Source organism: Myxocyprinus asiaticus, chromosome 21, assembly GCF_019703515.2.
Source record: "Myxocyprinus asiaticus isolate MX2 ecotype Aquarium Trade chromosome 21, UBuf_Myxa_2, whole genome shotgun sequence".
In the NCBI taxonomy this organism is placed as follows: Eukaryota; Metazoa; Chordata; class Actinopteri; order Cypriniformes; family Catostomidae; genus Myxocyprinus; species Myxocyprinus asiaticus.
In genome coordinates, this window is record NC_059364.1 from 9136980 (window position 1) to 9162078 (window position 25099).

General features: G+C 38.4%; 1 protein-coding gene across 3 annotated transcripts in view; it reads right to left on the reverse strand.

The window, feature by feature from the left end:
* Positions 1–16179, reverse strand: part of LOC127412113 (cGMP-dependent protein kinase 1-like) — an 87615-nt gene extending 71436 nt beyond the window's left edge. Inside the window, exons 1-2 of one of the 3 annotated variants that reach the window (XM_051648200.1) lie at positions 15746–16179; positions 1261–1427 (exon numbers count right to left, since the gene is read on the reverse strand). In XM_051648200.1, the coding sequence (XP_051504160.1) occupies positions 1261–1427; positions 15746–15999 (421 nt within the window). In that variant the 5' untranslated portion in view covers positions 16000–16179. Of the gene's footprint in view, positions 1–1260; positions 1428–3765; positions 3841–11015; positions 11624–15745 lie in introns of those variants that run through there. The other 2 variants (XM_051648199.1, XM_051648201.1) reach the window with 2 other exon arrangements.
* Positions 16180–25099: the final 8920 nt, after the last annotated feature.

Consider the following 25099-nt stretch of genomic DNA (forward strand, 5'->3'; position numbering starts at 1 on the left):
AATTGGCTTGTGGCAGGTTTTGGTGTGTTGGGGAAATGCCCAATTTGTACCACAAAAGCACTGAATCTCTGGGGCATGACTGACGAAATCCTATAATTCAAACCATGTTCCTTCACTCCCTCAGAAACACAAACAGAGAGGACAGAGAAAATCCTCTGATCCTTACAAACGACAAACCTCTTTTTTCTAGTTAAACAACACACATTGACAGATGTATTGACAGATGTAAAGACATCAGAGACAGGTCCACTGACCAATCGGGGACAGCAACAACGGCAAAGTCCAAGACAAGTAATGTTGATGCTTTAAATAAAATATTGCAATACATTTGTAAATAAGCGACAGACCATTTTGGCCATTTTGATATTCTGTGCAATGGCCGTTAACAAACAAGCCTGCTAAAATACATATAGAAAAGAATACATTTTTAGAAAAAAAAAAAGTCAATTTTGAGTAAATACTGGGTAAAATAAGTTATAATTTTAGTAATCTTGTGTACATCTCATTTGCTATCATTAAAATACACTGCATACAGTATATTGCATTATATCGGCCATCTGCCACTCACTCTCTACATATTGCATCATATCGTACATTTAAAAAAGCCCCCATCAGTTAAACACTTGCAAGAATGGTTATACATTTTTGGGGTAGAGATCAATGGAACGATAGTTTAACAGCTCTCCTCGGATTTGGTATGCGCACTCGCGCGCTATGTCATTCAAACATGCGCATGCTCGAGAGTCACTCGGATCTGTGTGCGGATCACAGTGCGGATATTTGTTAAACCCGTTTGAATAGCTCACCATATATACATGATCATCACGATCACAGTAATAACAGAAAAAATAATAGTTAATCCTCCAATAATGGCGTTGAGACGTCACACAATTGATTATTCATGAACTGCATTACTTCATATCAAAACACTAAAGAGTGCGAACAAATCCTAATGATTTGTCACTGGAGCAGTTTTGGAGTAAGTACAGGAAATGTACCAATTGATTTTGAAAGTATCTCAGGTTTGTGTGATGCTGAACACTCTTTGTCTATTGGTTGACTGTCTTTGACAGTTGCTTAGGAAACTTTGCTATGGTTTTACGTGAGGCATGAGGGTGAGTATATAATGACAGAATTTTCATTTTGGGTGAACTATCACTTTTAGAATTTCTGAACATACCTAAATATTGGCTCACTCACACACAGAGAAAGCTCTCATACTCTCTTTTCAAGAGGAACTTTTCCATTCCTGTCTCTCACCTTCCATGACGTAGACGAGGGAGCCCACATCCCCCTCTTTAATAATACAGCTGTTTTTGTCATAGTCCACTGGATACATACAGTCTACTATCTCCTGGATCTGAGACATCTCCAGGTTCTTCATGAAGTCATTGTCTAGGATAGCTGACTTGATCAGTTCCTTAGACCTGTACAGTGAGGAAAGATGATGTTAAATAAGGCTGTGTCACTTCTACAACACTGTTTAGATAATGGCTATGTTTGGAATGGAATGCTAGCCTTTTGTTTGTTGCGTACGGTGCAGTTTACGCAGAACACTACCTACTACTTTTTAATAATAGTTTGTAAAAAATACATTATGCCACAATAAACATTTCAACTTTGTTGTCACATGACCTTATAACATTTGTCACATGACCTTAAACTCGAGAAAGTTTATTTCTGTGAATGTCCACTTGTCATCTTGGGAGTAAAAAGGTTAATTTAGCAGTCAAGAGAAACATGTTTAGTTCATTTGGTTATTCCATGCATACAAAAAAATGGCATATTATGCACAGTATGCATTCGATACAGTATACGGCAGGAACAGTAATGGTAGAATGCTAGAATCAGAATAGTATTATGCTATTCCGAACATAACCAATGAAATGCTTCAGGAGTGAATCCACTAGGAATGTGGGTTTTAAAAAAATAAAAAAATATATAAAAATAACAGATGAAATAGACCAAGTCTCTTAGCCAGTGCTGAACGTCAAAGCAAACAAAAACCAGAATACTTGTACAAAATGAGGATTGCAAAGGTTTGCATCATAGACACACACAGAGACACACAAATACAAATCTTTCAAGTAATTAAAAGTCAATGTAAACTTCCACTCAGGCACTCAGTAATAAAGATGACACGAGAGTCTGAAATACACCTCACAGCAAAATATTTATAAAGAGTAATCCATTCAAAAATAGATTTATCTCAGTAAAACTCTCTAACGGGCTTAAAAGTGAAATATGTCATTTTTTTCAAAATACTTTCTCCACATTTGTTTAATATGCAGAGACAACTAAAAGCAAGCCATTCGTAGGCTGACTTCTGGCTCAACCAATCACATGAGTTTGGACTACATGCTTGTCTGGACCATAGCAGACAGGGAATGTTTAGGGAGCCTGTTTGGAAACAGTCATTATTTTTGCAATTCTTTCTGGTGCTGCTAGAGCACCTTTAATTGCTCAAAGGAGGGTAGATGGAAATACTGTACAAGGCTTGATGTGGTGTGTTATTTAAATCTCATGTAAATCTCATTATCCCGGTAGAGTTGACATATGCGATGTATTTTTTATATCACACTTCCGAAGACTTTTGAGTGTTCCTTAACAAAAAGCCTATCATTGTGACAGCCGTGCTCTTGTTTGTGTGAACCTGGACTGATGCCAGACATCAGATTTAGCTGCTCAAGCCCACAAAAACTCACCTGTGAACCACACAGTGTTTACATTCCACAGACACGCTCCTCGGACAGCAGAAACAGGGCCTTTTAAGATCTCTGCATTACATTTTGTAGTTCCTCTTTCATTTGACTCTACACACATGGACATTCTCACCCAGAGGATAATATTATTGAATTAAACTTAATGGAGTTCTTAGCTGTTTCATTTAAGTATTAATGTTGTCTTTTAAGTTTGCTGCAATTCTTTAGGAGAAATAAAAATGGACAAAAGTAGACAATTGTTGACATCATATAAGAATATAGAGCTATAAAACTATTGTGGATTGTATAGCTCAGATCATTTGGTCTTATAAGAATTTAATGACAAATTCTCATGATAAATAAATTCACATTGAAATCTCTGACTTTTCAGTGCAGATGTTGGTACCTTGGTAAATCTGATCACATTGTTGAGAAACTTGAGCAACAGTCTCCATTTGGTAGCCATTTAATTTCATTGTTGTCTAGGAAAAACAACTGAGATATTAAGGAGATCTCATTTGTGATATTTCTTTCAATGGTCAGTTCTGCACCAGCAAATTTCAGCGCAACAACCTAAAACACTTTTAATACACGCATACACATACATCTGCAGATAAAATGGGGTCTTATCTCTGATGTTGTGCAATTGAGGATGAAAGACAGCAGGAGCATAAATAACAGCAGACCAATTTGACCTATTTTAATTCTACTGATAATTCTCCACTTTGAAGCTACAGGATGTCAAACATCTCAAATGGCTAGGCGCTTATCTGAAACTATGTCAAACAGCTCTGACATTCTAAACAACATTGATGAGGAAACCCTCTTTCATCATAAAGTGAGATCTGCTGTCAAAGTCTGTGTCCATTTTTTCAAGGGTGACATATTAAACACAGTTTAAGATGTTTAGATGATCAATAGCAACCCACAGATCGAGTCAACACAAATTGCAACTATAAATACATTATTAATTAAAGGGATAGCTCACCCAAAATTTTACATTTTGACAGAATTTTTATTTTCAGGGTAAACTATCCCTTTAATTACAAAAAAAAATACTGACCCAGTAGAAGTGCAGGGATCACTGGCCTCATTTACAGCAGACGACCTCTGGAGCTTCCAATGATTGGTTTCAACACTTCAGCATCTGTTTGACAGATTTTTACTCACTGCCTTTTGCGAGAGGATATTCACATCACAGGTCTACAGACTGCCTCCCTTAAAAGGACAAAGTATGCTAAGACTCAAAGCTGAGAAAATTGGAGTAAGCCATGGACATGGAGCCATAACGGCTGGACAGCTTGTTGTGGTATGCAGACAGTGAATGGATCTTGCTCATTACAGACTAAAACTATTACCAGGATAAGTGTTGATCATTTCAATTTGGGTTACGGATCTTGGTTGGTTTACTTGTGCTGTGTCACATTGCAAAGTGAAGAAGGGCTGAGATAATGTGACGTTTAACCAGCAATTAGATACTGCTCAAAATAATTCCAACTTTTCTCATTAAAAAGGCCTTTTCTCTGTCACATAATATTTCCCTAAGGGAGAATTAATAAAAATACTTCATACTGGAGAATGAATATTTTTATAAGCAGTAGGGAGGGGACTGTCCCAAGGATCTGTTCTGATTCACATGTACTGCTGATGTGTTTACTGTATGATTGGTGTGGGCTCATTGGTAGCTTTGTGTTTGTCTATAGAGGTGTGTGCTAATGTGTTAACGGCCATATCTCCCTCCATTCTTTATTCTGTCTCTCAACAGAATACTTAAACACAAAGCAAGGCCTCTGTACAGATAATAGCTTTTGTTGCTCATGATACTTCATGGGGAAAGTCAGGGTGACTAAAATGGTCACAAATGTGACAAAATATAATTGTGATAATAAAAACACTTTGTGTGCATTCATTTGTGGCTTCATCAAATATCATCTTGTGAGTTACTAAATTGAACCGATTTGAACCGAGTACCATTACTGTGATGTGTACTTTAGGTTTGTTAGACTTAACATCTGTCTAATTACTGATTAATTGTTCATACAGATGGATCTCACAGTGAACTTGGAAACAGCAGGTTGACTTTTCTTTAGCTAAAATCAATCTGTATTACTGGAATTCAAAACATTGCCCCCAGTGGCCAAAGCGGTAAGAGTTGTTGGGTGTATGAGCATCCATTTTCCGGGCAAAATCTCCACAGGGGGGCGCCAAAAGCGAGTTGTTAAGTGAGTTGTTTTCAGCTGTACAGGCTGAAGAGGAATGCATATTTTATCATTTATAAACCATGAGTGGAGTAAAAATGTAATGTTAGGGGGGGAAATGCAACCTCCTAATAACGCTCATCACTGATAATGTGGACGTGATTACATTCTGCTTTCAACGTGGGATCCGAACACATGTCTCTCACGCTGCTGACGCAATGCACTTCCGGTTGCACCACAGCAAAAGGTAAACACACTGGAGCCAATGCAAAATTGTCTGATTGGAGATGACGCTTGTCACTGAGTCAGCATAATGTGGCCGATCCTAGGGTACCAGAACTCACGGAAAAAACATGCCGATTCTCTGTGTGATCATGTTGGTTCATATAACAACGTGTAAGTTAGGATAAATATTCACAACATTATATATATATATATATATATATATATATATATATATATATATATATATATATATATATATATATATACGAAAAAAATAATAAATACTGTTCTAAAACATTTGAATATTTTACAAAACCCTTATTGATTATTGCTGATTCCGGCCTGTTAAATTATTATTATTTTTTTATTTTTTTTTAGCTTTTATTTTGACGGAGCTTTTATTTTGAAGTGTTTCTGTGTTGTCATGACGGTCAATCTGGAAAAGCCGGTCAATACGTGACTCAAGGTGATTATTAAAACACAAAAGGCTGCTATTTAATTAAATAAATATGTATACTGTATGTGCCTTGTGCTACAAATTGAATTTGCGCTCTATTAACTGTCATCTGCTACAAACAGAGCGTGCAATGCTCATGATAGTTTTTTCCGTGTTTGAGCTAAGGAGGAGCTTTAAGGTGTTCAGACTTGTAGTTCGGTTCTCTTGGTTCTCTTGGTCCAGACCAAAAAAGAAAATTATACATTTAGTCCTGGTTTGCTTAGAGTTCACACTGGCATTTTTAACACCAAACCTAAAGATACAAAACAAAAGGCATCAGGATAAAGTCACAACCTGATTGGACAGATTGTATGACGTATATTTTGCGACGGAACTTGCCGAACATCCAAAACAATGCTGGCTGCTGGGCGAAATGCACTCGTTGGATTTATATATGTATATATGGTGGTATTTTTACCAGCTGAGAACAAACGAAGAGCTAATAAAATTTGTAAAGGAGTCAAAACAGTGCCAGGAATTCCTCCGTTGCACACGGCGGTTCCGACGCCTATACCGAACTGTAATGGGCAACATAGCTCCTATGATGAGAAATACCAGGTATGCTTGAGGTCAGTGTTAGGCAAATTACTTCCTGTTATTGGTCCGTTTAGACATCTTTGGTCCATGCTGCGTTCATATATCAATTGCACCGCACCAGAGTTCGTTTGGAAGCGGACCGAGATCCAATATTCAGGCGGTCTCGGTCTGCTTGTTTGGTGCGTACCAAGGTTCGGATGGCAGCGTTCACACTTGTTCAAATGAACCGCACTAACAGAGCAATCGCACCAGAGTTCGTTTTAATCTAACCAAACCTGCCAAGTGTGAACACACCCTAAAAGGTACGTGCAGCCGGCGTCGTCACAACATTGTCTCCACACAATCGCAAGCGCTCACATTTGAAGCGCACAGCACATTCAAAATATAATTTATCTCATTAAATCGCAGCTTTTGCGGCTAAATAATCTCATTAGGACATAAAGTGATTTTAATTTGTGCTCTGAATATTTACACAATGACATTTGCACGTCAGATGGTATCGGTTTTTGTTATCTGAGCATTTTTACGAGCATGAATGCAAGTACATGAGTACCAGTATCGGTATCGAGACATCCCTAGAAATTTGGCCACTGAAAACAGCCATTTGGTTCATACATTTTTCAGTTTAGGAGCCAGTGGCTCCTATATTGTCATTTTTTTTAGTCTGGATCCCCAAGGAAGGTCCAAAATCTCTAGAACTTTTGGGTATGATTCGGATTCAATAACATATTTCAAATCGCCAATGATATTTGGCAAAATCTGTAACATCTCTGATGAAGTTTCTTACATAAAGGGCACATTGGGTCAAGGACATTGTGTCAAGGGCACAATGTCAATGGCTCATGGCTCACCCCTTTTGGGTAATCGAATCAGCAACCTGGTTACCAACTCTGACCTTTAACCTCAACACCAAGCAAAATAAAGTTTCCAGGCGCATGTGATGAACTTACATATCCAGAGGTCAAAAAGTCCAATGCAGACATTCCTGTTATAGTACAGATCTCTGATATTTCAAAGGGTCTCAGACACTCTGGATGCCACAGACTGGCTCAGAGGAAATATTTCAATCAAGACTTCAAACAAAATATCAAAAACTTCTGGTCTTTCATCATTTGTAGTGTGTCAAGTGCCACCACAGATGTAAAAGGTTTTATACAACAGAAACAGAATGCAATTATGAGACAGACAGAATGTGAAAATGTCAAAAAGACCCTACCAAAAGAACTCAAAATACTTTTTGGCAAATATATATATATATATATATATATATATATATATATATATATATATATATATATATATATATATACACACATACAGTACATATTCTATTTTTATTCTTCTTTCTCTTTTAAGTAGTAGTGTCAGCTGATGCTTTTTTCTGAGGGTTGTCACACTAAGTTTTGTTGTACTCACGCAATGACAGTAAATTGTTTCATGTATGTTTTTAGTGAAAGCAGAGTATTTTTGTTTACCTCCAAATGAAAGGAGACTGAAACAGAAAAATGGATGGATTAATACTTGCATCTGCAAAGAAAGACAAGTGAAAATAAGGACTTCTTTTTTTTTTTCTTTTTTTTTCTTTTACATCTAAAAATAACAGTAATTTCCCTAACCACAAACAGAGATATAAAATCTTCTCCCGACACATTCTAAACTTTCAAAGACTAAATCAATATTGATGCCTGTTTGTTACCATCTGGCAGCCCAACACAAGCTGTTCTGAAGCTCTTTCTTCAGTTATTTTTCTTTAAATGGCAATAATCTGTCCTTGAAGAGCTCATCAGCTCAAGACACAAGCAGAAGAGGAAGAAAAGATACAGAATAGGCTCCACTTCATCTGCATTCAAAGGGATTTTCTGCACAAAACAAGGTTATGTTGTAAATTAATACAGTGTTGAGCTGTCAAATGTCAGATGCACAGCAGATGGGGAAGGCCACGCTGGTCAGAAACGGAAGAATGATGTTCCTCTGCTGCCAAACCGCTAGATTCAAATTAATTAAGGGAAAGCAATGTGTGTTCACAGCAGCAGGTTGAAACACAAAGATCCTTCATGTCTTCATGTCCGAGAGAATTGTTTAGTCTGGTTAGGTCCTCTGGTCCTGGTATTGTTTATTCCATTTAAAACACAACATGACACACTAATATTGTGTGTATAATTACAGCTGATTATGTAAATAGCATGAGCAAATGTTCCTGACCCACCTGCTGCATGGTATCATGCTGCTTTGATAAGCAAATTATCAGTCCGTTAAACAAAGCGGTTATTATGTTATATAACCAGAGTTTGGGCATTTCTCTCATCAGTGCCTTCTCTCTTCAACTACTCAGTACTGACACACTATTCCTGGTTCAGATATTTCCTTCTGGGAAATCCAAATTTCTTACAGCATCATCAATTAGACACTTTTGCAAATGTCAATGAATGCCATTCTGAACAAAACATAATGAGTTTAGATAATGAGCGAGTTGTCGGATTTACTGCAGAAAATAGAATGACTTTAAATGTGCAACCTGCAAAACTCACCATACTGCCCTCTGTTTCAACAAGTTGCCATGGTAACCATAGTTTCTGCCAAAATGCAATAGTTACTCCAGTTATTGTCATTAAGGTCATCTGAAAAAAGAAACTACTGTTACATGGCAAAGATTCCAAAAGTTTCTTACAACGTTTGAGATGAGATCCCATACACATACTTTATATATTATGATTTTACGCATGTAATAATAACTGGAGTAACTATAGTACTATAGCAGATAACATTAAAGGATTAGTTCACCCAAATATGAAAATTCAGTCATTGTTTACTCACCCCTTTTGTTGTAACCCTATGACTTTCTTTCTTTTTCTTAACCTAACCCTATCCTAACCCTAACCCTAACCCTACCCACCCAGATAGAACTGTACACATCCAGAGTAACGAAAAGGGCTGGTGAAATCACTCTTGACGCATTCGCCCAGCACATTTCCTTTTCAAACTGCTGCCCTCTGGCCGGCGCTACAGAGCACTGAGCACTAGAACAGCCAGGCACAGGAACAGTTTTTTCCCTCAGGCCATCCACCTCATGAACAGTTAAAACTGCCACCAAATACTTTGCTTTTTGTCAACACAACCATGTGCAATATTCAATCCATCCATTTCTACTTATATCCATATTTCATTTATATTTTTTAACATATCCTACCTCTTCTTCAATACATTACATCACCTGCACATAACTGTATATAAAATATTCGAACAACATTATTGCTCTATAGTATGTTTCTTTTTTTATTTATCTGTTATATCTTATTTTTATGTCACTATATGTATATATGTTTAAATGTATATGTTTGTATGTATGTATATGTATATATGGTTGCATTCTCTTTGCACTGGAAGCTTCTGTCACCATGACACATTCCTTGTGTGTGTAAGCATACTTGGCAATAAAGCTCATTTTGATTCTGATTAACACAAAGAGAGAAACTGTGAAAAAATGCTGTGCTCAGTGATGTCATACAATGGCAGTTTATGGTGTCCACATCTTCAAGCTTCAAAAGAATGCAAAAGTATAATTCAGAAGTCTAATAAATTATTCCATGAGACTCATGATTGTTATAAAAGCATACAAAAGGTTTGGTGAGAAACAAACCGAAATCAAATGTATTATTTAGTGAAAATATTCACTGACCGTTGATCTCCTGTGCGCGTTCATAATAGGGCACGAGAGCAACACTTCATGCAGCCCCCTCGCGACATTGGGGCGTTCAAGAGAAAACTTGTTTTGTTTATCTAAAAACAGGTCCTCCACAGCGATAGTGATAACTGAACACAACACAGAGAACAGAACTTACTAAAAATATCTGAAGAGTTTGTAGTCGAAGAATTGATGCATTTCTATGCCCAGCCTTAGTTTTTTAAACGCAGTACTTGTCAATCAAGCAGAAACATAGAGGAGGCTACATGCAGCTACAGTCACACCGTGTCCTAACCTGACGGCAAACGACATTGTGATAAAAGATATATTTTCTATGGTAATCAGTTTTTGACCTCACCAGCAGTGACGAGCGACAGTACATTCTATCGATAGCTTGTTTTCTATTTTTGGCATCGCGTGGGTAACTCTGTCAACTTTGAACTGGCACCGGTACAAAAACTTTCCAAAAAATAAGGCTGGGCATAGAAATGCATAAATTCTTTGACTACAAACTCTTCAGACATTTTTAGTAAGTTCTGTTCTCTGTTTTTTGTGCATCTGTGTTGTGTTCTGTTGTCACGATCACTGTGGCGGACCTGTTTTTAGATAAACAAATGTGTTTTCACTTGAGCGCCCCAATGTCGCGAGGGGGCTGCATGAACTGGAATAATTTATTAGACTTCTGAATTATACTTTTGTGGGGTTTTTTTAAGCTTAAAGAGGTAGTCACCATAAACTGCCATTGTATGACATCACTGAGCACAACATTTTCATAGTTTCTCCCTTTGTGTTAAGAAAAAGACAGAAAGTAATATAGGGTTATAACAACACAGGGGTGAGTAAACAATGGATGAAATTTAATTTTTGGGTGAACAGTCCCTTTAAATGATACCAGGGTCAATTTTGGGGTGAATGTAAAGTGTGATGTTCGTATGAACAGCAATTCATTAAAAGTAATTAAGTCTAAGCTTAGGATAAATATCAAATGTCATGATTGAATGACGTATTTAAAGCATTGTTTAAAGCTGTATGTGATGACTGTAATGGGTGTATTGAGTTTAAGGTGGTGTTGGATGAATTTAATGTCATATTTGATGGTTAATTGTGGTATTAGATGTTTTATTGTAGCATTGGATGTCTTTAGTTGGTATTATATTCAATAATATTTAACCTACTTGGCGCTTTTGGGAACGTTGGGCAGGGTCACGTGACTCAGATGCTGGACGTTGGCAGGTTCGGCGCTTATCGCCTGGCGTTTGGTGCGCTGATGCTCCTGCAGCTCCGACCGATTCTGGACCTGTTGGGTCGCCGGGCGGATCACGGAGCGGTACTTATCCAGTTCGTTCTGAAGTTTCTGAATGAGTTCGTCTTTTTGGTCCAGCTCGAGCTCCAGTTCGTCAATGAGCGCGTCTCTCTGCCTCAGTTCTTCAATCTTTTCTTGAAGCGCGTACTGGAGGTCGCGTAAAGTCCCCATCATCATCCCTTCCGAATCGAATAAAACCGAACAGAACCGAATAAAACCGAACTTATCCTCACAGAACCGCACTTTTACCAACTTTACTGAGAGGAAAGAAATCCTGCTCACTAAACCAGCTTCTGTTCTATTCTACAAGTACAACAACCACACAAAACAGAGTAACCTGTGGAAAAAAAAGTATGTCAGTGTATCCATGTAACACAAAAAAAGAAAAGAAAAGAAAAAGCGCTCAGCTTCACAGAAGCGCACAAAACCTCACAGCACTGACAGACGCGTATCCGTGTGAGCGCGCGTCGTTCGTGGGTAGTGACGTGATGAATAAGCGGGGCGCTCGAGACTGCAAGCACGCAGCCCTCGCGTGCGTCACAAAATAGCGCGGGATTCCTGGACATTCAGACGAATGTTCAACGCTGGAGGGCTGTATTGCCATCTGTGATGATTTAATAGCCTTTCATTTATCTTAATAACTTAATAACATTAGTTAACAACATTAATTAACATGAACTAACAATGAACAATATTTTACAACATTTATCAATCTTTGATAATGTTAATTTCAACATATTCATACATTTATATGTTAACATGTATATGGTAACATTACTTAATGCACTATGAACTAACATAAAATAACAATGAATAATTGTATTTGTATTAACTATAGCATTAACAAAGAATAATAAGTGCTGTAAAAAATATATCGTTCATTGTTAGTTCATGATACCTAATGAATTAACTAATGTTAACGAATGGAACCTTATTGTAAAGTGTTACTGTTAAATTATAGCTACATTTTTCCTGTTTCACTATTTATTTATTTATTTATTTTGCAGAAACACCTATAATAGGCGATTTTATGTCAGGTTTCTCTAGTAACAACCCCATAAGGTCAACGTGTGTTCAATAAAATTGACTTTCAAAAGTAAACCTACCATAAGAAATAGTCCCTGGACTATTAACTATGACAACTTGCCCCGGTCTTATTTATATATATATATATATATATATATATATATATATATATACTGTAGCTATATTTTGGAGAGGTGGTAAGGATGCGTCATGTCTGTTTTGCCTCATGTTTGGGCTGACAACTTTTTAAAGGACATAAGGCGCCCTCTGGTGTCTCAAGATGCAGGACACACAGGACAAATTAAGAGACGTGAGGGCTAATGATGCTGAAAAGTGATTAAACAAGAAAAACGCAGGTGTTGTGTAAACTGGGGTGTTAACCTTCATAGTTAAATCTAAGGGAAATACCTGTGTCAGATGCTCTATCAATTCTTAGTACATATATTAATTGATATACTCTCTGAAGTAGCAGCAGAGTATCTGTGTCCAATGGGCTTATACTCTAGTCTGGATACATTTTTAGGGTGTGGGCCTGTAGAGCTCTCCTTGAAAGCTTTTGTTGATTTATAAATTAACAATCGGCGAGGACGGAACTTGAGAGAAACAAAAAGCCCGCGAAAGCTAGTGAATGTGAGACAAACCTTGGTACTGTGAAATTGAAACCGCTTGACAAACGATTCCAAAAGCCCACATGAGCACCCAGATTATACCTTTTTATGCCTACATTTATTTGGATATTCAAACAAGTCAGAAATTACACAAATTGAACAATCTAAATAATACCTGAAAATGACCTGAAGAATGTATTGTGGAAGATTAGTCCTCCTCTCTGATGCTCTTTTTTTTTGTTGTTGTTGTTTTTTTTTTTTTGTCCTACCATCTATCTCTCTCATTGTCATTGTCCTTGAAAGGAACTCTCCCTGAAAAACAGGCTTTAAATTTCATCTCTATAAACTCTTCCTGCAGGGTTCTTCCTCTGTGGATCGATGGAAAGAGGATCTGTTGAAACATGACGTGTGACTGCTCACTTCTGCCACAGACTCACAGTTGCCACAATTTTGTCTCTTTGGGACCCATACAAGTACACCAACACTTTTTTTAGATGACATCAACAAGATTTTACTTTCAACAATAACTCTAGAGCCCATAAAAAAATTTCAGACAAGTCCTTGACAACTCAATTAAAAAACATGCATTATTAAGTTACACTTAAAGTATGTCCAGGAAAGCTCCCTATTGATTTTTTTATTCTCTTATTTTATTTTTAAATTCTATTTTCTATCTGTATCTTATTCAATGTATGTGAACATGTGTAAAGCTCTTTGTAAACACTGTTTTAAGGTGCAATATACACTCACTGAGCACTTTATTAGGAACACCTGTACACCTACTTATCATCATTGAACCATCCAATCGTGAGGCAGCAGTGCAATGCATAAAATCATGCAGATATGGGTCAGGAGCTTCAGTTAATGTTCACATCAACCATCAGAATGGGGAAATAATGTGATCTTATGGCACTTTTCCACTGCACGTTACGATTCGACTCGAGTCGACTCTGCTCGCTTTACTTTTCTGAGCTTGCTTTTCCACTGCAGTTTAGTGCAGCCTCAACGTGGGTGGGATTATAGGCTGATCGTCATAGTTGCATCACCCCATCCAGCTCTCGTTGGATCCTCTCCTCGGCCACTAGCGAGAGGAACGTCTGCACCTCGTTTATTGACCACGGCGTGGTTTTGCGCACAGCCATTTCTTTTTACAATTCGAAAGTCACATGAACAAATGATACTGCTATCGCTGTTGCTAACTTTAAAACTAGCGGGTTGATGTCCCATGTCGCAAATCCAGTGACGCTGGTAGTGAAGATTTTCTCTGACCATTCAGTGATCTGCAGGGTTTTGACGTCACATTTAGTATTGGCTCGGCTTGCTTGGAACCTCGACCGAGGTGGTACAAAAAAAGTATCAGGTAAGTAAAAAGTGAGCAGAGTCGAGTTGAGTCGAGCCGTACCATGCAGTGGAAAAGCCCCATTAATGATTTCGATCGTGGCACGATTGTTGGTGCCAGATGTCAACAGGTTTGACTATTTCTGTAACTGCTGATCTCCTGGGATTTTCACACACAACAGTCTCTAGAGTTTACACAGAATGGTGCCAAAAAAAATGGTTCCAGTTCTGCGGACAGAAATGTCTTGTTGATGAAAGAGGTCAATGTAGAATGGCCAAACTGGTTAAAGCTTAGACATCAGGTTTGGAACAACATGATGGTGAGTAAATGATTACATATTTTTCTTTTCTTTTTTTTTTTTTTTTTTTTTTTTTTTGCTTTTTTTGCTTTTTTTTAGGTGAGCTATCCCTTTAAGTTTGGGATTGCAAGGAATTGTTATACAGTACCTCTCTGTTACTAACAAGGTGCTAAAAGTAACTGGACATGGATTGCAACAAATGGACACTGTTTGTTTATCAGCATATGGTATCAAGTCCTCATTAAGCTACAAACCGCTTTTGTCTCTCTGCCTCTTCCATAATTAAATCATTGAGGAAAGAGTCATTAGGCCAGTACATCTACCTCATGCTATACAAATACATAATTGCACATACTCTGCTCCAAGTGTGATCATCCTAAAAATGCAACTGAAAAGATTTTTAAAGCACTTTTGGTTGTTAGTTACAGCCCTTAAGTGATGGGGAGAAAAGCAACAACAAAAGGAACTTCTGCCCTCTTGTGGACATTGCTACATGCAACGCAACTGTGAGATGATGCTAAAATAATTCAGCAGGGTCTTTTGAGCCGCAGACCACCACAACTCATAAACACTGCAAAGGATAAAGATTTCCACAGGTAAAGTCTTAAAATAACTAGGCCTGAGTTGTATTTAACTCAAAGCAAACTTGCTGAATAGCAAGAAGCGGTAAAGGCAGAAGCATTTCAGATGAACAACTCAGAATCTGTTTAAAACATTTTTAGAAGGTTTGAAAGATCTTTTGGAAAGCCAATCTCAGAACAAAAGACTAGCCATAAATGTTACGTGTAAATTATATTGTGCACATTTATCAGATTTGAATTCTTAGAAGGTTCAGCCAAATATTTTTTAAGGATGCTCACATGAAGAGATGCCTCGAATCAGAGGGATATGGCTGATGGGAGGGGAAACATATGGTCAAACAAAGCACTTTCTAATGGCGTATTAAATATCCTCAGACAGGCTCTTGGGCGCTACACGTTCAAACCCTAAAAGCCGATAATGCACGAAGCTTCCTGTGCTCAGAGCCCTCTGGGAGCAGATGATGATGATGATGATGATGATGATGATGATGATGGTTAGATCAATGATACACCCTCTCTCCTCCTCCTCCTCTCTTTGAAGCTTCACAAAGATGCCCTGTCATCCTAAAAGCTTCTCTATTCATGTCCTGAATACTCAAAACACACAATGATGCACCCAACACGCCCTTTTTGTGATAGACAGTGCATTCAAAAAACACCAACAAAGTGTCAAACTATTAAAAGTCCCAAAACCACCAAGCATCAATTGCAAATGTTTAACAGTTGTAAAACATTTTTAGAATGTCTCACCTGTCAGATTTGGCAACTCTCCTAAAGCTTTGGTTTGATAAATCCTGGTGCGTTTGCGGTTCGGCTGATATTCCCTGCGCTCGGTGCGTCCGGGGTCCGATCTGCGCGCACGGTAAAACAGACTGATATTTGTGCAGCTTTCGCTTTAGTTCGTTGATCTCGTCTTCTCGGTCCACCAAACGCCTCTCAAGATCTCGTATCCTCTCCTCCTTCAGCATTAAAATCTTGGCAAAGTCTTCCTCCAGGTCACTCATTTTGAGGTAGTAGATTTAATTAAAAATAAAATAAAAATAAAATAAAAAAAAACTTTAATCCCCGTTAAATCAACCAGGCGCGTTCTCCAGATGTGTCACGCGTCCAGAGAAGCTTTGGTTTTGAAGCTCCACAGCTGATCTATCCACGTGTTTACTGTAGGAAATGGGAGTCTGTGTCGGTCCCGCTGTTAGTCATGTGCGCTGGTGCTAATGTGGCGGTCACTGTCCCAAACATCCCCGTCCAAAAACATGCACCGGGCACAGGCTGTCGCCTCTTCCACGGGGCTTCGGCATAGGCGGAGTTTCACTTTTGTGCTTGGGAGGGTGGGGGCAAAGCCCATCGTAAAGGTTGTAGCTATACCTCGAAAGACTGTAACACCATTTAAATAAAGAGTGGCTTACACTGACATTTTAATACGCAGAGGCGGAATAAATGTTATTATGAAACAAGACATGTTCTGATTGGCATCACATCGAAAAGCGACTGTGGCGACTGTTTTACCATTGCCTAGTAATCACACGTTAGTTTAGTCATACAGTAACGACAGCATTCTACACACTAAATAATAGTAACAATAATAATAATATATCATGATGAATTGTATTTATTTTATTTACACGCTCAAACAATTATAAAACAATTTAGGCTATGCCTCCCTGGCACCCCCCCAAAAATGTATGTGCGCTGCTTCTTCCCAGTCACGTGACGAGTGTATGACGTAATTTCGTGAAAGCCGACACGAGAATCTCAAATTGGAATAGTTAGACACCTTACCATTCTATCTAAGTAAAAATCTCTCTGTTTTCGGATTATTTTTATCCTATGACCAGTGGAGAAGCTGGATAATGCCACACACAGCACTATGGCATTAAATCAGCATTATTTCATTAATGACCTGACCACTGTGTAGAGAGATACAGTAGACCATTGTGCATTCATGACCATCTAGCCATGATATGAAATCATCATCCCTCTATTCATTCATGAGAGAAGGGCTCTAAGAGATATAAATAATCAGGGAGAAATACTGTAGATAGAAATACTGTACTGTAGATAGAGATATATAGAGAGAGGGGAGGGAGGGACAAGAAAGACTGCAAATCTACTTCAATAATTTTGAAAGGCGATCATTGCACTCAAGTCTCTTATTAACAAAAAAAAAAAAAAAAAAAAAAAAAAACCTGTTTTTGAAGTGAAGTCAGGATTTTTTTATATCATCTAAAATATTGCCCAATTTTGATGAAAAATCAGATAAACTGAAAGTTGGCTGGAAAAGACAATAAACTTTTGCAGACCATATTTGTCAATTTACATTCATGTGTTGATGGACGGCTCTTGACCTATCCAATATGGCGGATGCGCCGACTTATTGCGCTCCATAGAAACAGCTGCTAATCAGGTTTCTACGTATAGACATCTATGCAGTATGCCATTGGAGTAGGGTGTCCAAATCCACAGCATTCATAAAAGCATAGGCAAAAAATACCTGGATGACCTACTACATCTGGCAGTATTTTAAAGTGTACATCCACTGTACTCTGTTCTATCCCATTTCAGATCTGTATGACTTTCTTTCTTCTGCTGAACACAAACGAAGATTTTTAGAAGAATATCTCAGCTCTGTAGATCCATAAAATGCAAGCAAATGGTGGTCAGAACTTTGCTCAAAAAGCATATAAAGGCAGCATAAAAGTAATCTATACGACTCCAGTGGTTTAATCAATGTCTTCGGAAACAATATAATTAATGTGGGTGAGAAACAGATCAATATTTAAGTCCTTTTTAAAATCTGGATCTACTTTCAAACAGCCCTCCTATGCACGTTCACGAGAGAACCGAGTTCTTCTTCGTCTGTGTTTTGGCGATTTGCATTCTTCGTTCATATTACTGCCTACTGGGCAGGAAGGATTAAGAAAAAAAGGGAGGGATAAAGGAAAGGAAAAAAAATAATTTTAGGTGGTTATATTTATGAATAATGTGAATCACCAACAAACACAAACCTTATTGCATTAAAGGGTTAGTTCACCCAAAAGTGAAATTCCTCTCATAATTTACTTACTTTTAAGCCATCCCAGATGTGTATGACTTTCCTTCTTCAGCAGAACCAAAGTGAAAAATTTTATAAGCACATTTCAGCTCTTTTTGTCCATTGAATGCAAATAAACAGATGCCATCAATCTGCTGACTATTTGATGGTCCAAAAGTCATATTTAGGCAGCATAAAAGTAATCCACATGACAATCTTAAACGACAGTCAAATAATGAATGTCTTCTGAAGCAAATTGATAAGTTGGTGTAAGAAACAAATCGATAATCAAAATGTTTTTAACTTTAAATCGTTGCTTCGGGCCAGAGCTGTATTGCTGTTTGAAATGACCCAACTCTTGCGTGATGTTCATTCCTCTGTTGTATACAAATACACGCTTCTGACTTCTGCTTGAACACGCCATTGCACTTACATCACTGATGCATCAACTGCTGGCAGGAATCAATTTTTTGAAGTTAAAAATACATTTTTATTTATCAATTTATTTTTTACACAAACCTATCAGTTTGCTTCAAAAGACATTAATTGATCAACTGGAGTCATGTGGATTACTTTTATGCTGCCTAAATGTGTAATTTTTGGGTGAACTAACCCTTTAGTAAACCCCAAATTAGGACCAAAACATATGGCTGTGACTTAATGACAAAGACACTTTACCAATGACATCACTCTATTACTTACGTTATCTCTACTATGGTGATTAATTTTGTAGCTTTATGCTAGTTTCCAGTATGTCTGTCAGTGTATGAGGTAGCCTATGTTTTTATAAAAGGTGAGCATGTTTCAAAATAAGTTATTTGACATTGGCGTGATCACAGAGATATGATATGATCTCAAGCATTGTGAATGATTGTGAATGATGGCACAGTGATTAGCACAGAACTGCTGTGCACCTGAGGGAATGATTGGATTACAGACTGAGTTGGGGTGGGGCTGACGGGAGGTGCTGAGGGTAAGAACAGTGGCAGACATTATTCACCCCTTTCCTGTTACACAGTCTCTCTTCCCCTCCCTCTTTCTCACTGAAACTCAATAGGATGGCTCTGAGCTTCAGGACCAGAGGACGTTTTGTCAGTCATCGATTAGTTCTGCCTCTGCGTTCTGAAATAAGGAATACAGGAAGTCAGCAAGGAGATATGGTCAATAAGGCAGTAATAAGATGATCCATGTGCCTATTAAAAATATATAAACCTCCCTGTTTCTAAAGTGAAAAGTCAATTTTCTAAAGTTAGAGGTGGAGATGCCCTCCTCAGCAGATTCCATGTGTGTCAATACAAAACATGGGCTGAGAAATGTTAAGACTTAGCAGTCACTACACCTTCAAGAAAGAGTAGAGCTAAGTCTACTTACTGTATCTCTGTCTGCTTATATTTTATCGAATGTCAGTTCACATGGCCTGGGCGAGGAGGTTGATATAAACTGAACTGACTCCTGCTTTCATTTCTCTCTCTCTCTCTCTCGCTAAACCCCCCCCCCCCCTCTCTCAGCTTCTCACTTATTCTCTGTTTCTCACACTGTTGTCTCCCTTCAGGTTAAAATGCTATATTTTTAGGTGAGCGCTTTTACACACTGTTCTTAAAGGGGTGACTATTTTCACTTTTCTCAGGTGTCGTGTACTGGCGTCTTATAATACTTGGTGATTGGACATGATTCATTAAACCAATGGACTATTTAAATGTGCTGGTCATCTCTCATCAAGTTGATTTCCCTATATGAGCACTCTGTACTGTTCTTCATGGTTATTTTTATTTCATGGGCTTCCATTTTAACAATCTGCAAAGATTAGTTTTAGCCTTTTCTGGAAACGTTTTTTACACAGTATTTACAGGGAATAACAAAGTTTCTGACTCATTCACTCTTTCTGACTCACTCATTCATCCTCAGTACTATTGTGGCCATCAGCATGCATGGGCAAGGCCAAAGGATCTTCTTTTATGGTGGATCCTCAGCTTTCCTCTCACAGACTGCCCACATCTGGTGGAATTTATGGGTCTCAGCTTTGAAGTGTTTCCCCCATGTCCAATATGGCCTATTATTCTTGCCCTGACTCTCAAGAGTCTTACAAAAACCTGCTCTGGTAATAGCCACAGAGTCTACACTGGTGCTTCTTTCTTATCTCATTCAGGGATGGGGTCATCCATCTAATGCACAACCATAGGTGTGCGTATATCTGCTATTTTACAATATATGCAATCAGAAACTAGAGTTGAAACTATTCATTTTATAATATTAGTTTTACTGTTTTGAGACAGAGTAGGTGGTACATAATGTATATGCTTTTGCAAAGATATCGGACTTATCAATGTTGTGAATAAACTTATGTTCTTAATAGAAAATAATAAAATTAGATGAAGTACCTTTCTTTTGTAAAAGTTTCATGGAATTTCCATCTAAAATAGTTATATAATAGGCTAATGTATACTGTGACTGTCTTAGATAAGACAGACAGACAAACAGACAGATAGATAAATAGATAGAGACAGACAGACAGACATATATTGTAGATAGATAGACAGGTAGACAGATAGATTGATACAGAGACAAACAGACAGATGATAGACAGAAAGACAGGCAGACAGATAAACAGATGATAGATAGATAGACAGACAGACAGACAGACAGATAGATAGATAGATAGATACAGACAGACAGATTAGATAGATACTGTAGATAGATAGATAGATAGATAGATAGATAGATAGACAGACAGACAGACAGATAGATAGATAGATAGATAGATGGATAGATTGATAGATAGATAGACAGACAGACAGACAGACAGACAGATAGATAGATAGATAGATAGATAGATAGATAGATAGATAGATAGATAGATAGATAGATAGATAGATAGATAGATAGACAGATAATCTGTCACTGTGTCTGTCTGATCTATTTTAGCTTCAGCTGTGTTGACAGTGCTGCAGGCTAGTAGTTGTGCTCAGGCTAGATTATTATGTGTGTGTGGTGCAGAGTAATGGTGTGTGTATACACGTGTGTGAGTTGAGCGTAACAGGCCTTAAATGGTGCGGCTGGGTAAGGTCAGGCAGTGGAGGGAACCTCTTCATGCCACGGATCTAAAGACAGCAAACAGATTTCTGTACCTCAGTGACAGAACTGTATAGCAAGATCACAGTTAGAGTCACAACCCTTCCTCAGATAACCTGATCTAATTGTAGCTACTGTGGAAAAACAGCATATCTGTCTACATTGCTGCCCCTTCCTGTGTGTGGGCGCTCCAGAGTTTAGTGTAAATATTGTTGAATGTTGTGAGCATGTATCATTCAAGTGGGAAAGGAATCATTGGTGGAAGGTCAACAGGCAGATGTCTTAGCTAGCAGACAGAGGCAGAGAAGCTGTCAGAGAGCATAAGGTGCTGTATTTTTTTAAGGGATGGAAAAACGTGGAAGTTAACTGAAGACAGACTGCACAGGAACTTGAATGGATAAGACATGTTTTTGTCACAAACAGGCAAACTCTATTCACTCCTGACTAAAGGAAGCACTCTCAGGATAATACGTAGTTACTATATGCATGGGATGGGATATGGGCATATGGGCAAACTGGTCCAAAGCATTTTTTAAACCATATATTGCTAGAGGAGGCAAGTTCAAGTTTAGGACTCAGACGTTATTTTTATTTAATCTTGGGTGCATTTCATATGGACTAAACCTGTACCAGATGTTTGCGTCAACATTTCCGCACATCCAGTTGTATATTTACTTGTTTCTGGGCCAACTCTTACCCAATAAAGTGTTTGTAAGTAGATGTAGTATTTGTGGTGAGGAGAATTACTCAGGCCTGGGCAGTTTTGATTGGTCAAGAAGAATCTGTGTGGCCTAATGATGGTCCACACGATGACCCGGGCTTTAGATCCATCCTCTCTAGGAATCTTAGAACAGATACTGCTGTTACGGTCATGGGCATGTGTTAAAGTATGTGTGCAAAATTTTCTCCAGAAGTTAGCTAAATCTGACAAACCTCCCTTTTTTGGGTAAAAAATTGCATAAAATAAACACACACACACACACACACACACATACACTATATTGCCAAAAGTATTCGCTCACCCATCCAAATAATTGAATTCAGGTGTTCCAATCACTTCCATGGCCACAGGTGTATAAAATGAAGCACCTAGGCATGCAGACTTTTTCTACAAACATTTGTGAAAGAATGGGCCGCTCTCAGGAGCTCAGTGAATTCCAGCGTGGTACTGTGATAGGATGCCACCTGTGCAACAAGTCCAGTCGTGAAATTTCCTCGCTACTAAATATTCCACAGTCAGCTGTCAGTGGTATTATAACAAAGTGGAAGTGATTGGGAATGACAGCAACTCAGCCACGAAGTGGTAGGCCACGTAAAATGACAGAGCGGGGTCAGCGGATGCTGAGGCGCATAGTGCGGAGCGGTCACCAACTTTCTGCGGTCAATCGCTACAGACCTCCAAAGTTCATGTGGCCTTCAGATTAGCTCAAGAACAGTGCGTAGAGAGCTTCATGGAATGGGTTTCCATGGCCGAGCAGCTGCATCCAAGCCATACATCACCAAGTGCAATGCAAAGCGTCGGATGCAGTGGTGTAAAGCACGCCGCCACTGGACTCTAGAGCAGTGGAGACGCGTTCTCTGGAGTGACGAATCACGCTTCTCCATCTGGCAATCTGATGGACGAGTCTGGGTTTGGCGGTTGCCAGGAGAACGGTACTTGTCTGACTGCATTGTGCCAACTGTGAAGTTTGGTGGAGGGGGGATTATGGTGTGGGGTTGTTTTTCAGGAGCTGGGCTTGGCCCCTTAGTTCCAGTGAAAGGAACTCTGAATGCTTCAGCATACCAAGAGATTTTGGACAATTCCATGCTCCCAACTTTGTGGGAACAGTTTGGGGATGGCCCCTTCCTGTTCCAACATGACTGCGCACCAGTGCACAAAGCAAGGTCCATAAAGACATGGATGAGCGAGTTTGGTGTGGAAGAACTTGACTGGCCTGCACAGAGTCCTGACCTCAACCAGATAGAGCACCTTTAGGATGAATTAGAGCGCAGGCCTTCTCGTCCAACATCAGTGTCTGACCTCACAAATGCGCTTCTGGAAGAATGGTCAAAAATTCCCATAAACACACTCCTAAACCTTGTGGAAAGCCTTCCCAGAAGAGTTGAAGCTGTTATAGCTGCAAAGGGTGGGCCGACGTCATATTAAACCCTATGGATTAAGAACGGGATGTCACTTAAGTTCATATGCGTCTAAAGGCAGATGAGCGAATACTTTTGGCAATATAGTGTATATACTGTACATATGTATAATATATGTATATATTTTATTTTCCTTTAGGGGTAGGGCTAGTCTATAATAATTATAATTAGCTTCCTAAAAAAAAAAAAAAAAAAAAAAAAAATTAAGTCTATGGTATTAATTTAAATAGCTAAGTAAACGTGTGTTTGTGTGTACATTCTTAGCTGAAACTATATGGACAGTTAGCTAAATTCCATCCAGGGATGTCCTCAAAAGGAAAATTGATTATTAAATCAAGCAAATACTCAGGATTTGGGTTAGGGTTAGTCTTTAGTAAATATAATTAGCTTAATATAAAAAAAAGTCTATGGAATGTCCTCACTGAGACAGCTAAGTGTGTGTGTGTGTGTGTGTGTGTGTGTGTGTGTGTGTGTGTGTGTGTGTGTGTGTGTGTGTGTGTGTGTGCGTGTGTCTGGCAGGTATGTCAGGCATGATTATGTGGTGTTATGGAGAGTCATTGTGTGAGCAGCAATGCAGCTACGGTCAGCTGTCCAACCAAAACACAGTTTCCCTCAAACATCCTCGTAAAAGCCCAGCTCACTATAGATAGATGTAAACTGTTCCATAAATCACGGGATGACGGGCCCTGCTAAAACAAGCCTTAAACTTTGCATCCCAAACAACATCACCTCTGAAACCCAAGCCCATGTTGTCTAGACTCTCTTCTTGATTAACCTAAACAAAACAAACCTGTCTTATCTCCAATAGTTTAGGGATTAGTGAACCAAAAACTAAAAAATGATATCATTATTTACTCACCCTCCACTTTCTGTGGAACACAAAAGAAGATTTTTTAAAGAATCATTTTGCCATACAATTAGAGTGCATAAAGAAAATGGTTTGTCAAGCTCCAAAAAGGATACAAAAAAGCACCATAAATGTAGTCCATACAACTTATATTTTATATCCCAAGTCTTCTGAAACCATACAGTACAATACCTTTGTGTGAGTGACAGAAAAGGCATTGGTTGTCGCAGTTATAGTAAAATAAACACAAAGTGGCTTTTTTCTAATTAAACGCTGATGCTTGGGGAAGGGCAAGATTATCAGTGATTAATGTCTATAATTTGTATAAAATAAATGAATTTATAGAGTCATTTGAAATACTTTAATGATACATTTATGATGCTGTTTTGGTGTGATTTATTTATTTATTTTTGTCCTTTTGGGAGTTTGACAGCCCCTGGTATTGCTGTATCAGTTTTGCTTTGCTGAATTGAGTCCCACTGCTCTTCTGTTCAGTGCAATGCCAACCATGAGTAAACAAGCTCTGTTCCACATCCCTGACAGAAGAGCTGTGCCTCAGGTGTTTTAGTGCTCACAAGGGCCCTCTGACCTCTGACTTCTGGTGAGTTTGATCTAGTTCAGCCTCAAGATCTACTGCCCTGTCAGGCCACACATTCCAGAGGGTCAACACCTGTTGAACTTGCTGAAAGAAAGAGAAAGAAAATAAATGAATGACCAGGGAGAGAATATGGAATAAAGAACGAGGACATCCACAAAAGAATGACAAAAATGGACAGAATCTGGTCAATTTATTAATCTGTACAGTAATCAACGGCTAATCTAGTTAGTCTCAGGATTGTGTTTACAACCAAGCCTGTTTAGCAAAGAATAGAAACTTAATTAGAAATGATGAAATGATTAAAAAAGACAACTAGAAAAACTTTAGCTTACAGATACTACACCTCTATGCTGTATGCATGTGAACAGTCTAAACCTTTACTTCTAAAAGATCTTAATAATGTATTATAATAAATGTATA